This window comes from Entelurus aequoreus, linkage group LG09 (genome assembly GCF_033978785.1).
Source record: "Entelurus aequoreus isolate RoL-2023_Sb linkage group LG09, RoL_Eaeq_v1.1, whole genome shotgun sequence".
Taxonomy (NCBI): domain Eukaryota; kingdom Metazoa; phylum Chordata; class Actinopteri; order Syngnathiformes; family Syngnathidae; genus Entelurus; species Entelurus aequoreus.
The window spans coordinates 16,803,822-16,821,264 of NC_084739.1; the positions used below are offsets into that span (position 1 = coordinate 16,803,822).

At 37.6% G+C, this 17,443-nt stretch overlaps 1 protein-coding gene across 1 annotated transcript; it reads left to right on the top strand.

Annotated features, from left to right (window-relative positions):
* Positions 1-79: 79 nt before the first annotated feature.
* On the top strand, positions 80-17,443 carry LOC133657186 (phosphoglycerate mutase 1). Its single transcript, XM_062058189.1, has 4 exons — positions 80-332; positions 11,138-11,412; positions 14,503-14,683; positions 17,046-17,443. Exons 1-4 carry the CDS (start codon positions 194-196, stop codon positions 17,213-17,215), a joined length of 765 nt encoding a protein of 254 aa, XP_061914173.1. The 5' UTR covers positions 80-193; the 3' UTR covers positions 17,216-17,443.

The following is a 17,443-nucleotide window of genomic DNA, read 5'->3' on the forward strand; positions in this document are numbered from 1 at the left end:
AAGAGGAAACTACATTACATACTGGAACATCATTGGACAACAAAACCCGGAAGTGATGAAAGTAACCAATCGACTCGATAAAAGCACTCACCGCCGGTTCCAGTGGACTGGACAGGTTTGCTTGACGAGAACATCCGCCGAGACCGACACATTTTTGTTCCATCCGCCAATTTATTCTTTACTATCGTCAACTATGGCTGCGTACAAGCTGGTGCTTATTCGCCACGGGGAAAGCAACTGGAACCAGGAGAATCGCTTCTGTGGATGGTTTGATGCTGATTTGAGCGTGACAGGGGAGAAGGAGGCGAGGAGGGGTGGACAGGCCCTGAAAGGTACTCATCATGCTCTCTCCATCTGTAGAATAACATTCGCATAATAGCATCCTTCACACTCAGATGTGCATGCATTATGTGGTAACCTGCTTAATTAGAACATGAACTCAACAGGTATACACACTACTTCACTGTGGTTATAACACCCTAATAGCCATGATTCATTCAAAAATTGCCATCAAGTGGAGACATACAAGATTATAGAGTAGCTTTTGGGATATTCAGCTACTGTACATTGTTTTGGAGGCCACATACCGCCCTGCGACCCCGAAAAGGACAAGCGGTATGAAATGGATGGATTTCCAGAAATCTGGACCGGGCTTCTCCTCCTCCGTAACAACGTCAGTAAACGTTTGGGAACTGAGGAGACCAATTTTTGAAGCTTTTCAGGTGGAATTATTTCCCATTCTTGCTTGATGTACAGCTTAATTGTTCAACAGTCCGTGGTCTCTGTTGTGTTATTTTACGCTTCATATTGCCCCACACATTTTCAACGGGAGACAGGTCTGGACTACAGGCAGGCCAGACTTTTTACAATGAAGCCAGGCTGTTGTAACACGTGGCTTGGCATTGTCTTGCTGAAATAAGCAGGGGCGTCCATGATAACGTCGCTTGGATGGCAACTTATGTTGCTCCAAAACCTGTATGTAGTTTTCAGCATTAATGGTGCCTTCACAGATGTGTAAGTTACCCATGCCTTGGGCACTAATACACCCCCATACCATCGCAGATGCTAGCTTTTGAACTTTGCGCCGATAACAATCCGGGTGGTTCTTTTCCTCTTTGTTCCGGAGGACACGACGTCCACAGTTTCCAAAAACAATTTGAAATGTGGTCTCGACAGACCACAGAACACTTTTCCACTTTGCATCAGTCCATGTTAGATGAGCTCGGGCCCAGCGAAGCCGGCTGCGTTTCTGGGTGTTGTTGATAAACGGCTTTCGCTTTGCATAGTAGAGTTTTAACTTGCACTTACAGATGTAGCACAGTGACAGAAAATGCCAAGCTTGATGATGAGATCAGACTCAGGATGGGGAGAGCGAGTGCTGTGTTTGGGAAATTAAGAGAAAGACTCTAGAATAACAGGCATGTCTCTATTCGGTGCTGAAACTTGGACCCTCTACAGGTTGCAAGTCAGGAAACTTCACGCCTACATGATGTGCCACTTTCGGGCCATCATTGGCATCTCCTGGAGAGACAAAATCTCAAACACAGAGGTCCTAAATCGTGCTGGACTGCCATCGATGGATGACATGCTAACCCAAACAAACCTGAGATGGGTCGGGCATGTAGAGAGAATGACCCACAAGCGGCTCCCTAGGCATCTGCTCTACTCACTGCTGGAGGAAGAGAAACAAAACCTAGGGAGGCCAAGTCTACGGTACAGGGACACCGTTAAACGGAATTTGAGGGAACCGAAGATCGACCCTGCAACCTGGCAGCTGAAGGCAAAAGACAGGGCTGAGTGGAGGTCTATGATCCGACCAAAAAGAAACAGTCATTGTCGCGCCCGACAGACTGCTATGATGATGATGATGATGATGACAGATGTAGCGACAAACTGTAGTTACAGTGGTTTTCTGAAGTGTTCCTGAGCCCATGTGGTGATATCCTTTACACACTGATGTCACTTTTTGATGCAGTACCGCCTGAGGGATCGAAGGTCATGGGCATTCAATGTTGGTTTTCAGCCTTGCTGCTTACGTGGAGTGATTTCTCCAGATGTTCTTAAACTTTTGGGACAATTTGCTCACATATTTGTTCACAAAGTGGTGACCCTCGCTCCATTCTTGTTTGTGAATGACTGAGCATTTCATGGAAGCTGCTTTTATACCCAATCATGGCACCCACCTGTTCCCAATTAGCCTGTTCACCTGTGGGATGTTCCGATTAAGTGTTTGATGAGCATTCCTCAACTTTCTCAGTTTATTGCCACCTGTGCCAGCTTTTTTTAAACTTGTTGCAGGCATCACATTCCAAATGAGCTAATATTTGCAAAAAATAACAAAGTTAACCAGTTCGAAAGTTAAATATTTTGTCTTTGCATTCTATTCAATTGCGTATAGGTTGAAAAGGATTTGCAAATCATTGTATTTTGTTTTTAGTTACAATTTACACAACGTGCCAACTTCACTGGTTTTGGGTTTTGTACAACACAATTACAACATTGAAACAACATGCTTTTTGACGACGTTTATTCAATGTCAAGTTGTGACGTTGATTTGACCATTGAAAACAACGTGGATCTAGGGCTGGGCGATATGGCCTTTTTTTTAAATATCTCGATATATCTGATACACGATACAGTATATATCTCGATATTTTGCCTTAGCATTGAATTAACACTTGATGCATATAATCACAGCAGTATGATGATTCTATGTGTCTACATTAAAATATTGTTGTTCATACTGCATTAATATATGCTCATTTTAAACTTTCATGCAGAGAGGGAAATCACAACTAAGTCAATCGACCAAAAGTGTATTTATTAAACAGTTATTAAGCAGTGGCACAAACATTCATGTCATTTCCAAAACAGAAAGTGCAAGGATGTCAGAGACATTTTAAAACAAGCTATTAGTGCACTTTTGTGCATGATGTCACTAAGATGACATATCAAAACAATACTAAATTAAAGTGCACTTTTTGTACAGAACACCACTACAATAGTTTAAAACAATAAAGTGCACTTTTGTGCATGATGTCGCACAAGATATTTCAATAACTGTCAAATAAAAATGAGCTGCATAATAGGAAATCAAATAGTGTTCGTCCTTCGCTATGTGGTAGGTTACTGTGGACATTATCTCCTTTTGTTGTTAACTTGTTTTTTTCATACGGTGTTGATCTGGAAATGTTTGCCTCGGCATTTTGATGGTGTGGGCGTGTGGCACCGAACGGAGATGTTGACATGCGGAGTAAGCACTCTTCATTCTCTAGCAGGTGACTTTTCAAATTATGCTACATATTAGCAGTAATGCTACTTTTTGTAGCAACACTTTTGCCCCACACGTGACAAATAACGGTTGTCTGTTCGACATATTCCCGCTTGGAGCCAAACCGCCGCCAGACGATGGACCCCGTGCTGTTTTTCTTGGGAATTAATTCTTCCTTCATTTGTTATCAGATTTACACCTTCTTTCTCTCGTATTACCACTCGCACCACAGCTAACGTTACCCATGCTGCTACCTCTCTGCTCCGCGAGGGCGTATACGTATGTGACGTATGACGTGACAGTATGTGACGTATGTAAGAAGGTGCGCTTGCTGTCTGTGAGAAGGAGACACAAGAAGGAGTGGGAAGAGCCTGTAGTGTAATGCCAGCAGCTAAAAGCAACTGCATGAGAACGTATACTCGAATATCACGATACAGTCATTTTCTATATCGCACAGAGACAAACCCGCGATATATCGAGTATATCGATATATCGCCCCACCCTACGTGGATCCAATGTTGGATATTAACGTTGTCTTAATTTGCAAATACAACTATTTTGCAACGTTGTTTCAAAGTCAGTTTTAAAGGACATGTATGTATAATCAACATTGTATCAATGTCTTGTGCCTGCTGGGAGCGTCCTCTAGCGCAGTGGTTCTCAACCTTTTTTCAGTGATGTGTACCCCCTGTGAACATTTTTTTAATTCAAGTACCCCCTAATCAGAGCAAAGCATTTTTGGTTGAAAAAAAGAGATAAAGAAGTAAAATACAGCACTATGTCATCAGTTTCTGATTTATTAAATTGTATAACAGTGCAAAATATTGCTCATTTGTTGTGGTCTTTCTTGAACTATTTGGAAAAAAAGATATAAAAATAACAAAAAATTTGTTGAAAAATAAACAAGTGATTCAATTATAAATAAAGATTTCTACACATAGAAGTAATCATCAACTTAAAGTGCCCTCTTTGGGGATTGTAATAGAGATCCATCTGGATTTATGAACTTAATTCTAAACATTTCTTCACAAAAAAAAGAAATCTTTAACATCAATATTTATGGAACATGTCCACAAAAAATCTAGCTGTCAACACTGAATATTGCATTGTTACATTTCTTTTCACAGTTCTTTTTGACAGATATTTTTTTTAAAAACTCACGTACCCCTTGACACCTTCAAGTACCCCCAGGGGTACGCGTACCCCCATTTGAGAACCACTGCTCTAGCGCACTCTTTTGTTGACCTTCTGCAAAAAAAACTAGTCAAAGATTATCTCCATAACAGCACTTCACTTCAAAAATGAGCACTTCTCACAAGTTTTTTTAATTGAACACAAGGCCCAACAGCCCAAATAGTGAAAAAGAGAGGGCCTAAAATGGAATCTTGGAGAACACCACTATAACTAAAGAAGTTGAACAAACAAGATACAGCAGCACCTTAGTTACATAAATCAAATAACAAAGAAAAATTGTAACTGTCAAATAGGGATGTAACGATAAACGGTATAATGATAAACCGCAGTAAAACTTCCCACTATTAGTATTACCGTTTTTAAATTAAAAATGATCGTAAAACTGGGATTGACAACACTTGATAAACTTAAAGACGGGTGACACTCCTCACTCAAGATAGCAAGCTAGCGCTAACTATCTTAAATGCTAACATGAAAACAAGAGACATTAACGTCTTTCTCCATCAAAAGAGGACATAACCCACTCTAAACTCAGTGTTTCCCACACATTCATTTATTTGTGGCGGCCCGCCACAAAATAATTACGTCCGCCACAAATATGTATAATAATATTCCTGTCCAGCTTCTCAGGCAAATCATATAGTTGATGTAGATGCCCATATAGGCTGTTCAGATTTACTTTACAAAAGAGAAGTGTAGGATACTTCTCTTGTTGCCGTATTTGTATTTGACCACTACTGTTTTCTGTTTATTTGTTACTGACTGTGGCAGGACACCTCTGCCTCTGTTTCACTTTATGTTGCTGGTAAATAATATGGTTGTATTAGTAGGCTAAAGTTAAATTATTTAGTATGCACTAATTAAAGGGGCAGAGCTTTAAGAGACATTTTAGCTTTTATATTTTATAAGATATATTTTTTGTAAGAACCACAATTAATAAATATATTTCAGTGAATAACTTATTGTTCAAATCTGTATATAAATATGTATATAAAGTGTTGTAATTATATTGTAAAATGGATGGATGGACGTTTAAAACAAAACTGTTATTATTAATTAGTAAGTATACATTTTTTTAGCCTTTTTAGAGAAAATCATATCACTGTAGTAAATTATGCAAATTACTCGATGATGTCATGGTGACTACGCTCATAGCCACGCCCATAGCCACGCCCCCACCGCCACAGGTATCTTGGCAGTTTATGGGAAACACTGAAACTTGTATAAACACACCACTACAACTACTGCCAAAATGTTTCAATTTATTTATGGTGAGTGTTATTGACAGTTTAACAATATCAACACAATATTATATCTATAGTTCCTTATTTTCTTTTATTATATACAATTGTTTGAGCAAAACAAAGTCAATAGTACACAATAACTAAACTACGTCAATCAAAAACTAGTATCCATTACTCCAGGGGTCGCCAACCCGTTGATCGCGATCTACCAGTTGATCTTTGGGACCCTACCGGTCGATCGGGAAAATATTAGGGGCAAAAAAAATGCATATAACATTAGTGACACTCCCACCCGGAGAATGACCAACAGACCCGGGTGCACAAAAACCATCGAGCTGCAACAATGCTTAAGGCTAACTGTTGCAAAGCATCGGACATTTTTTAGCATCCAACATCAAACAACTCTTCCCTCAACCACAACCATCATTGCTCGTCTGTGATGGGAAGCTTACAAACCAAACACTTAATCAAAAACACACTGGGTCTGTGAACATTGCTCCAAAGTATGGATTTTGTGTTGATTTATATACAAAAGTAAACATTGACTTGTGCAAAGGCAGTAATATATGACGAAACAAGGCGGCAGCTTAAGAGGGACTACTCTGTTTATTCTTCTTAAACTCGCCGACTTGTATAAACACATCACTGTCTGAGCAACTAAGATATTTAACTGTACACATTAAACCTACAGGCTGTGCTTTCTTAGACAGAGAGATCAATCGTTACTCGAAGGAAAATGACATCAGGAAGTGAATTTGCGTGTAGTCACATAAACCGGACGTGAAGCATTTAACACACGTTTTTATTTATTACTAAAAAAAAAATTTTACAAATTAAAACAAAAGATGTTTCACATTGTAGACGTCACGTACTTGCGGTCCCACTGATACATACGCCAGATGCCAGTTGCGCAGAGTTGACAAAGGTTTTAATGATTGGTTTTTTTCACAAGCTCTTCAACAGACATGTTCTTTAACGACAACAGATGATTAGATTAACACGTACCACCTGTGAAATCTAATCATCTGCCAGCTGTGTCTCGCCGTCAGCACATGCCCAGCCCCTATCCGATGGTGCTCCTGCAGGCGCGCTGGCCACATCTCCCTCCACACACACATATTTAAAGACGCAAGTAAAAAATAATATGGCTTTTAAGTAAACAATATTATCATATAACATATTTCTTCTGCCACTGAAGTATATTGTGTGGCTAATTATGTATTGTATTTAATTTTTTGAATAATACTTGGTTTCAAGTGTGCATTAGTACACTTGTTATAATGATAACTGTGATCATTTTGTTGGCAATAACCGTGAGATGACGTTTTTATATCGTTACATCCCTACTACCAAAAAGGAAAATACTTAAACGGGTGCCTCGAGGAACGCGTCAGTTATCTAAATTGGCCCTAGTGTGTGAATGTGAGTGTGAATGTTGTCTGTCTATCTGTGTTGGCCCTGCGATGAGGTGGCGACTTGTCCAGGGTGTACCCGCCTTCCGCCCGATTGCAGCTGAGATAGGCTCCAGCGCCCCCCGCGACCCCGAAGGGAATAAGCGGTAGAAAATGGATGGATGGACAAGTTGTGAACCCAGTGTTCTACTTTTGCTAGCAAGGTTAAAATGTCAATGTGAGGAACCCCCAATGTGTTTACGGTGGTCCAAGTTCCTAAAGCACTCTCGTATTTTGAGGTATTTGCTGCAAAAATGTTTGTCTCACAAGTTTTGAACTCAACTCGGGGGCCAGTATGATGTCATTCCTGGGCCAGATTTGGCTCTTGGGCCGCCAGTTGAATAGAACTGCAATATTGCCTAAAAATCACATTTAAATCAACTGGCATGTGTCACATAATGCTACTATTGCCTAAAAATCACATTTAAATCAACGGGCATGTGTCACATACTGCTACTATTGCCTAAAAATCACATTTAAATCAACTGGCATGTGTCACATAATGCTACTATTGCCTAAAAATCACATTTAAATCAACGGGCATGTGTCACATACTGCTACTATTGCCTAAAAATCACATTTAAATCAACTGGCATGTGTCACATAATGCTACTATTGCCTAAAAATCACATTTAAATCAACTGGCATGTGTCACATACTGCTACTATTGCCTAAAAATCACATTTAAATCAACTGGCATGTGTCACATAATGCTACTATTGCCTAAAAATCACATTTAAATCAACGGGCATGTGTCACATACTGCTACTATTGCCTAAAAATCACATTTAAATCAACTGGCATGTGTCACATAATGCTACTATTGCCTAAAAATCACATTTAAATCAACTGGCATGTGTCACATAATGCTACTATTGCCTAAAAATCACATTTAAATCAACTGGCATGTGTCACATAATGCTACTATTGCCTAAAAATCACATTTAAATCAACGGGCATGTGTCACATACTGCTACTATTGCCTAAAAATCACATTTAAATCAACTGGCATGTGTCACATAATGCTACTATTGCCTAAAAATCACATTTAAATCAACTGGCATGTGTCACATAATGCTACTATTGCCTAAAAATCACATTTAAATCAACTGGCATGTGTCACATAATGCTACTATTGCCTAAAAATCACATTTAAATCAACGGGCATGTGTCACATACTGCTACTATTGCCTAAAAATCACATTTAAATCAACTGGCATGTGTCACATAATGCTACTATTGCCTAAAAATCACATTTAAATCAACAGGCATGTGTCACATACTGCTACTATTGCTTAAAAATCACATTTAAATCAACTGGCATGTGTCACATAATGCTACTATTGCCTAAAAATCACATTTAAATCAACAGGCATGTGTCACATACTGCTACTATTGCTTAAAAATCACATTTAAATCAACTGGCATGTGTCACATAATGCTACTATTGCCTAAAAATCACATTTAAATCAACTGGCATGTGTCACATAATGCTACTATTGCCTAAAAATCACATTTAAATCAACTGGCATGTGTCACATAATGCTACTATTGCCTAAAAATCACATTTAAATCAACTGGCATGTGTCACATAATGCTACTATTGCCTAAAAATCACATTTAAATCAACAGGCATGTGTCACATACTGCTACTATTGCCTAAAAATCACATTTAAATCAACTGGCATGTGTCACATAATGCTACTATTGCCTAAAAATCACATTTAAATCAACTGGCATGTGTCACATAATGCTACTATTGCCTAAAAATCACATTTAAATCAACGGGCATGTGTCACATACTGCTACTATTGCCTAAAAATCACATTTAAATCAACTGGCATGTGTCACATAATGCTACTATTGCCTAAAAGTCACATTTAAATCAACAGGCATGTGTCACATACTGCTACTATTGCTTAAAAATCACATTTAAATCAACTGGCATGTGTCACATAATGCTACTATTGCCTAAAAATCACATTTAAATCAACTGGCATGTGTCACATAATGCTACTATTGCCTAAAAATCACATTTAAATCAACTGGCATGTGTCACATAATGCTACTATTGCCTAAAAATCACATTTAAATCAACAGGCATGTGTCACATACTGCTACTATTGCCTAAAAATCACATTTAAATCAACTGGCATGTGTCACACAATGCTACTATTGCCTAAAAATCACATTTAAATCAACTGGCATGTGTCACATAATGCTACTATTGCCTAAAAATCACATTTAAATCAACAGGCATGTGTCACATAATGCTACTATTGCCTAAAAATAACATTTAAATCAACTGGCATGTGTCACATAATGCTACTATTGCCTAAAAATCACATTTAAATCAGCTGGCATGTGTCACATAATGCTACTATTGCCTAAAAATCACATTTAAATCAACTGGCATATGTCACATAATGCTACTATTGCCTAAAAATCACATTTAAATCAACAGGCATGTGTCACATAATGCTACTATTGCCTAAAAATAACATTTAAATCAACTGGCATGTGTCACATAATGCTACTATTGCCTAAAAATCACATTTAAATCAACTGGCATGTGTCACATAATGCTACTATTGCCTAAAAATCACATTTAAATCAACTGGCATGTGTCACATAATGCTACTATTGCCTAAAAATCACATTTAAATCAACTGGCATGTGTCACATAATGCTACTATTGCCTAAAAATCACATTTAAATCAACTGGCATGTGTCACATAATGCTACTATTGCTTAAAAATCACATTTAAATCAACTGGCATGTGTCACATAATGCTACTATTGCCTAAAAATCACATTTAAATCAACTGGCATGTGTCACATAATGCTACTATTGCCTAAAAATCACATTTAAATCAACTGGCATGTGTCACATAATGCTACTATTGCCTAAAAATCACATTTAAATCAACTGGCATGTGTCACATAATGCTACTATTGCCTAAAAATCACATTTAAATCAACTGGCATGTGTCACATAATGCTACTATTGCCTAAAAATCACATTTAAATCAACTGGCATGTGTCACATAATGCTACTATTGCCTAAAAATCACATTTAAATCAACTGGCATGTGTCACATAATGCTACTATTGCCTAAAAATCACATTTAAATCAACAGGCATGTGTCACATAATGCTACTATTGCCTAAAAATCACATTTAAATCAACTGGCATGTGTCACATAATGCTACTATTGCCTAAAAATCACATTTAAATCAACTGGCATGTGTCACATAATGCTACTATTGCCTAAAAATCACATTTAAATCAACTGGCATGTGTCACATAATGCTACTATTGCCTAAAAATCACATTTAAATCAACTGGCATGTGTCACATAATGCTACTATTGCTTAAAAATCACATTTAAATCAACTGGCATGTGTCACATAATGCTACTATTGCCTAAAAATCACATTTAAATCAACTGGCATGTGTCACATAATGCTACTATTGCCTAAAAATCACATTTAAATCAACTGGCATGTGTCACATAATGCTACTATTGCCTAAAAATCACATTTAAATCAACTGGCATGTGTCACATAATGCTACTATTGCCTAAAAATCACATTTAAATCAACTGGCATGTGTCACATAATGCTACTATTGCCTAAAAATCACATTTAAATCAACTGGCATGTGTCACATAATGCTACTATTGCCTAAAAATCACATTTAAATCAACTGGCATGTGTCACATAATGCTACTATTGCCTAAAAATCACATTTAAATCAACAGGCATGTGTCACATAATGCTACTATTGCCTAAAAATAACATTTAAATCAACTGGCATGTGTCACATAATGCTACTATTGCCTAAAAATCACATTTAAATCAACAGGCATGTGTCACATAATGCTACTATTGCCTAAAAATCACATTTAAATCAACAGGCATGTGTCACATAATGCTACTGTTGCCTAAAAATCTGCGTTTCCCCAATCCTACAGACGCCAACTATGAGTTTGATATATGCTACACCTCGGTGCTGAAGAGAGCCATCAGGACCCTGTGGCTGGTCCTGGATGGCATCGACCAAATGTGGGTGCCCGTGCACCGCACCTGGCGTCTCAACGAGCGCCACTACGGCGGCCTGACAGGCCTCAACAAGGCCGAGACGGCCGCCAAGCACGGGGAGGCCCAGGTGAAGATCTGGCGGCGCTCGTTCGACATCCCGCCTCCCTCTATGGGTCCCGAACACGACTACTACGCCGCCATCAGCAAGGTAACGATAGCACACGTAGGTTTGTGAGGCAAGAGTACACATTGAGCAACAGGCTTTGTGAGGCCTTACAAAAACGTGGACCAAGCACAGATAAGTGAAATCAACAGTGTAGAGGAGCCTCAACATGATTGCCTAACAGCATGCATGACTGCAAAGCATTGGGGTAAAAGTTCAAGGGTAAGTCAAAGCCAAGGTCTAGTTTTCGTCCCCAGTGGTGTCTTCATTTTAGATGCAAGTTGAATATCAGAGAAGCTTAGTATTCACAGCGCTTTACTTTTTCCACCTTTTGTAATGTAACAGCCTTATTCCTAAATGGAATACATTTATTTTGTCCTTAAAATTCTACACTCAATACCCCATAATGACAATGTGAAAAGTTTTAATTTTTATTTTGCAAATTTGATTTAACATTTTTTTATAGAATTTACTCAATATTTTGTTGATGCGCCTTTCGCAACAACTACAGCCTCAAGTCTGTTTTAATATAATGCCAGAAACTTGCCACACCTATCTTTGGGCAGTTTCACCCATTCCTCTTTGCAGCCCTTTTCAAGCGCCGTCAGGTTGGATGGGAAGCGTTGGTTTTCATCCAAGATGTCTCTGTACATTGCTGCATTCATCTTTCTCTCTATCCATGCTTCGCTGTAGGAATGGTATTGACCTGGTGATGAGCGGTGCCTGGTTTGCTCCAAACATGATGGCTGGCATTCACGCCAAAGAGTTCAATCTTTGTCTCATCAGCCCAGAGAATTTAATTTCTCATGGTCTGATAGTCTTTTAGGTGGATTTTGGCAAGCTTTTATAAAGAAATAGCTTCCATCAGGCCACTCGACCTTACAGGCCTGATTGGTGGATTGTTGCACAGAAGAATGCTGTAGCTCTGAGTGACCATCCGGTTCTTGGTTACCTCCCTGACTAGACTAAGACGAATGCAGCATTGTACTGAGACATCCTGGATGGAAACCAACCCTTCTCATCCAACCTCATGGAGTTTGAGAGGTGCGGCAAAGAGGAACGGGCAAAACTGCCCAAAGGTAAGTGTGCCAAGCTTGTGGCATCGTATTCAAAAAGACTTGAGGCTTTGATTGCTGCCAAAAGTGCATCAGTATTGAGCAAAGGCTGTGAATGTGATTTTTTGTTTTTAATAAATTTGCACACCAAAAAAATTCTAAACTTTTCACATTGTCATTATGGGGTATTGTCTGTAGAATTTTGAGGACAAAAATGAATGTATCACATTTTAAAATAAGGCTGTAAAATAACAAAATGTGGAAAAAATGGAGCGCTGTCAATACTTTCCGGATACACTGTACTACTGTAGGTGTTCAAAGGGAAGGTGTAGCAGCTTCAGAAAAATAAAGAAGACCATATTTTTGCAAATGTGTCAGTTTGATGGCAATTGTTATTCAAATAAGTTTATCCTGGGATGCGAGTAAACCTCTAATTTGTTTTTGTTTTTTGTTTTTTTAATTCAAACAATAGATATTAGGATGTTCCAATAAGGGATTTATGCTTCATGAGTGAGCTCAGCCAATACGATACCGATCACATATATTAACTGTGCATTTTTCTATTTATTTATGGTGAGTGTTATTGACAGTTTAACAATATCAACACAATATTATACACTATAGTTCCTTATTTTCTATTATTATATATAGGGATGTCCGATAATGGCTTTTTGCCGATATCTGATATGCCGATATTGTCCAACTCTTAATTACAGATACCGATACCGATATCAACCGATACCGATATATACAGTCGTGGAATTAACACATTATTATGCCTAATTTGGACAACCAGGTATGGTGAAGATAAGGTTCTTTTTAAAAATAATAATTACATTAAATAAGATAAATACATTAAAAACATTTTCTTGAATAAAAAATAAAGTAAAACAATATAAAAACAGTTACATAGAAACTAGTAATTAATGAAAATTAGTAAAATTAACTGTTAAAGGTTAGTACTATTAGTGGACCAGCAGCACGCACAATCATGTGTGCTTACGGACTGTATCCCTTGCAGACTGTATTGATATATATTGATAAAAAATGTAGGAACCAGAATATTAATAACAGAAAGAAACAACCCTTTTGTGTGAATGAGTGTAAATGGGGGAGGGAGGTTTTTTTGGGTTGGTGCACTAATTGTAAGTATATCTTGTGTTTTTATGTTGATTTAATTTTTTAAATTAATTTAAAATAAAAACGATACCGATAATTTAAAAAACGATACCGATAATTTCCGATATTACATTTTAAAGCATTTATCGGACATCTCTAATTATATACAATTGTTTGAGCATAACAAAGTCAATACTACACAATAACTAAACTACGTAAATCAAAAAGTAGTATCCATTACTCCAGGGGTCGCCAACGCATCGATCTTTGGGACCATACCGGTCGACCGGGAAAATGTTAGGAAAAAAAAAAGGTATATGACATTAGTGACCAACAGACCCGGAGAGTGACCAACAAAAACCATCGAGCTGCAACGCATCAGACATTTTTTAGCATCCAACATCAAACAACTCTTCCCTCAACCACTACCATCATTGCTCGCCTGCGGTGGGAAGCTAAGAAGCCAAACACTGGAGTCTGTGAACATTGCTCCAAAGTACGGATCTTGTGTTGATTTATATACAAAAGTAAACATTGACTTGTGCAAAGGCAGTAATATAGGACGAAACAAAGTGGCAGCTTAAGAGGGACTACTCTGTTTATTCTTCTTAAACCCGCCAGGTGAACATCTGATTTGAATAACCTCCGGTGCTGACGTACCGGTAACCTGACTCGCCCAGACATGATAAGAAATGCTGTTTATTTGCTTTAATGCAGGTGATTATTATTAACTTAGAGGAGCAGCTCCACACTGTGTATGGAGACCCATAAATAGCTGCCATGGACTGAAAATAAATATTTTGTGAGCCAGAGAGGATTGGCATTTGTGATCGGCATTAAAAGACATTAATCGGAAATAGCGATCACTTACTTTTTAAAGAGAAATGGATTGGCACAACCCTAGTAAAAAAGTTTTCTCTTCATTCCGCCATATTCATGTGACACATTGTTCCTGGTGCAGGATCGCCGCTATGCCGACTTGACTGAGGACCAGCTTCCCTCCTGCGAGAGCCTCAAGGACACAATCGCCCGAGCACTTCCCTTCTGGAATGAAGAGATTGCTCCTCAGATCAAGCAGGGAAAGAGAGTGCTCATTGCTGCTCATGGAAACAGTCTGAGAGGCATCGTGAAGCACCTGGAGGGTGGGTGGAGTCTTATTAGCAGCATTGATAGATATTATTTACAGTTGTCCCTCGTTTATCGCTGCTAATGGGTTCCGTACCACAATGAATGAATTTACGCAAAGCAGAAATCATTAATTAAATATCAAATGCTTTCATAGCTGAATCATACAAAAACTTGTTTATAACCTTCTAAATTTGTTTTTCGATATCATGGCATGAAATAACACCCTTTAGTGAACTTCACACTAATGCTTCCCGAGGCTGAGCCAATCAGTGGCCACATTACTGTACAGGGCACTCCGATTGGTTTGGTCTTCTGTCATGGCCAATACTATTGTGGTAATGATATTTTTAGTTAATGCGGCCATTTTTTATGCGTGAAAATGCTTTATTTAGGACTAAAACATTTTTAAATATGCTTAAAACATTTTTTTTTTATTGTGATGTGGTGGAACCGCAATATTTGAAGCGCGATGTGGTGAGGGACAACTGCATAGTACTGTCAAGCTTTTTTTTTTTAAATAGCGATTAATTGTGATCTGTAATTATTTATTAATTATTTTAATATTGCCTAAAAATGCTGAGAAAAGCCCTCATTATGAGATATTTTCATTTAAATTCATTACATTATTAGACTTAGACAAACGTTATTGATCTACAAGAGAAATTGTTCCACACAGTAGCTCAGTTACAAAGGATGGAAAGGGTAAGGATGGAAAGGATAATGCAGGTATAAATTAGACTAAAAATATACCATTGTAGCAATATAAAATATAACATATATGTAATATTTACATATTATATGTAAAGTATATAATATATAATGATATATTACATTATACTATATTAGAAAAATATATATATACAGTATATATGTATACTTTATACTTTATAAAGCCACTTTTTGTGTGTGTGTATATATATAAGTAATATATATATATTACTTTATAAAGTAATTTATTGTTTTGAAGAGATACAGTCTGTTTTATTTACTAAACTAGTATTTAGTAAACTGGTATTGAATGTTAAACTTAATGGTTTTCCTTTTCTGTAGATAATATAAAATAAATTAAACAGAGCCACCAATCACAGTGCTCGCATATTGTATGTTACCAATAGTAACACATTTTAACAAATAAATGTTTAAATTTGTCACAAATAGATGTTAAACTTTGTAAAACATTTCCCATCAAGCAAATGTTGGGTTTGGTCGGCTTTCCTTGTCGTTAGTGGAGATCATTATCATGTTTTAAACCTTATTTAATGACAGAACATGAAGTTATTTACTTACAAGGGATGTTTTAATTTCGTCCAGCCACCGACATGGTAATGGCCATACAGTAGATGCGCACAAAAAAGGAATTGTCTACTCTACGCTAAAAGCAAGACGCCATTTAAACCTATACAGACCATAAACACACTTTTTAAGTTTAGTATGAATATTTTACAACTGTGATTCTCAAACTGTGATATGCGTACTACTAACAGTACACAGGCTCCATCTAATGGTACGCCAAAGAATCACCTGATTAAATATTCAAACGCCGTGTTACTGTTCAAACCGTGTGCAATGTTACAGTGGCCAAAAATAATAAATATACTTGTTAAATACAACATATGCCTTGTTTTTAATGAATATGTAGGCCTATTGCACTACTGTATTTTACTGTTGGTCAGAGCTAAGTGCTTTCTGAGGTGGTACTTGGTGAAAAAAGTTTGAGAAGCACTGTTTTACACAATTGGTTAAACATGATTAATAATAACATCCAAGTCTATTGACAGAGTGAGACCTCTTTTTCACCGTTGTTCTATGCTATCTCTGTGCCGCATAGTGCTAGTCCAGAATGAAATGATGGCAAGGAAACTCAGAAACATCAAATTAAAAAAAAGATTAACACCAATAAAAAATGTGTTAAATATAACTAATTAATTAATCAGAATTCATTAATTATTAATTTTGACATCCCTAATTATTTACATTTGATTGCACAAAAATGGCTGTGTGTGTGTGTGTGAGTGGACACTAAGGCCACCCATGCTGTACACTGACTACTCTAAAGCAGTGGTTCTCAAACTTTTTCACCAAGCACCACCTCAGAAAAAACCTGGCTCTCCAAGGACCACCATAATGAACAACATTAAAATGCAGTAGCACAGTAGGCTTAAGTATTCATTAAAAACAAGGCCGAGGTTTTTTATAGTATTTTTTGGCCAAGGTAACATTACTCACAGTTTGAACAGTAACACTGTGTTTGATTATAGGAATATAAAAACACTGTACTTTAATCAAGTGATTCTTTGATTACCACAGTTTGAAAATCACTGCTCTGAAGGATATCTAAGTTTAATTTCTCTTTTTGGTGTGCCTTTTCCCATAAAGGGATGTCCGATGAAGCTATCATGGAGCTCAACCTTCCAACCGGTATTCCCATCCTGTACGAACTGGACAAAAATCTGAAGCCCGTGAAGCCGATGCAGTTCTTGGGAGACGAGGAGACCGTGCGCAAGGCTATGGAGGCCGTAGCCGCTCAGGGCAAAGCTAAGAAGTAAACCGTGGTCATGTTCCTAATAACTGTGTGTTCCTTCGGGATTCTGTACTTGCACTGTGCTAAGAAAATACCCTGTCAGAGTTATGCAGGTTGTAAATAAGGGCCAAGAGTATTACTAGCTTGAATAAAGTATTATTAGACTAACTTGCCCAGCAACATAGTGTATAATCTGTGCACTTTATTGTTCAATATGATCAATTAAATATACATTTCAAGCAGATTTGTTGTG

Coding starts and splice junctions, on each gene's coding strand:
- LOC133657186 (XM_062058189.1), top strand. CDS start 194: ATGGCTGCGTACAAGCTGGTGCTTATTCGCCACGGGGAAAGCAACTGG. Junction 333..11,137: donor GGGTGGACAGGCCCTGAAAG/GTACTCATCATG, acceptor CCAATCCTACAG/ACGCCAACTATGAGTTTGAT. Junction 14,684..17,045: donor CATCGTGAAGCACCTGGAGG/GTGGGTGGAGTC, acceptor TTTCCCATAAAG/GGATGTCCGATGAAGCTATC.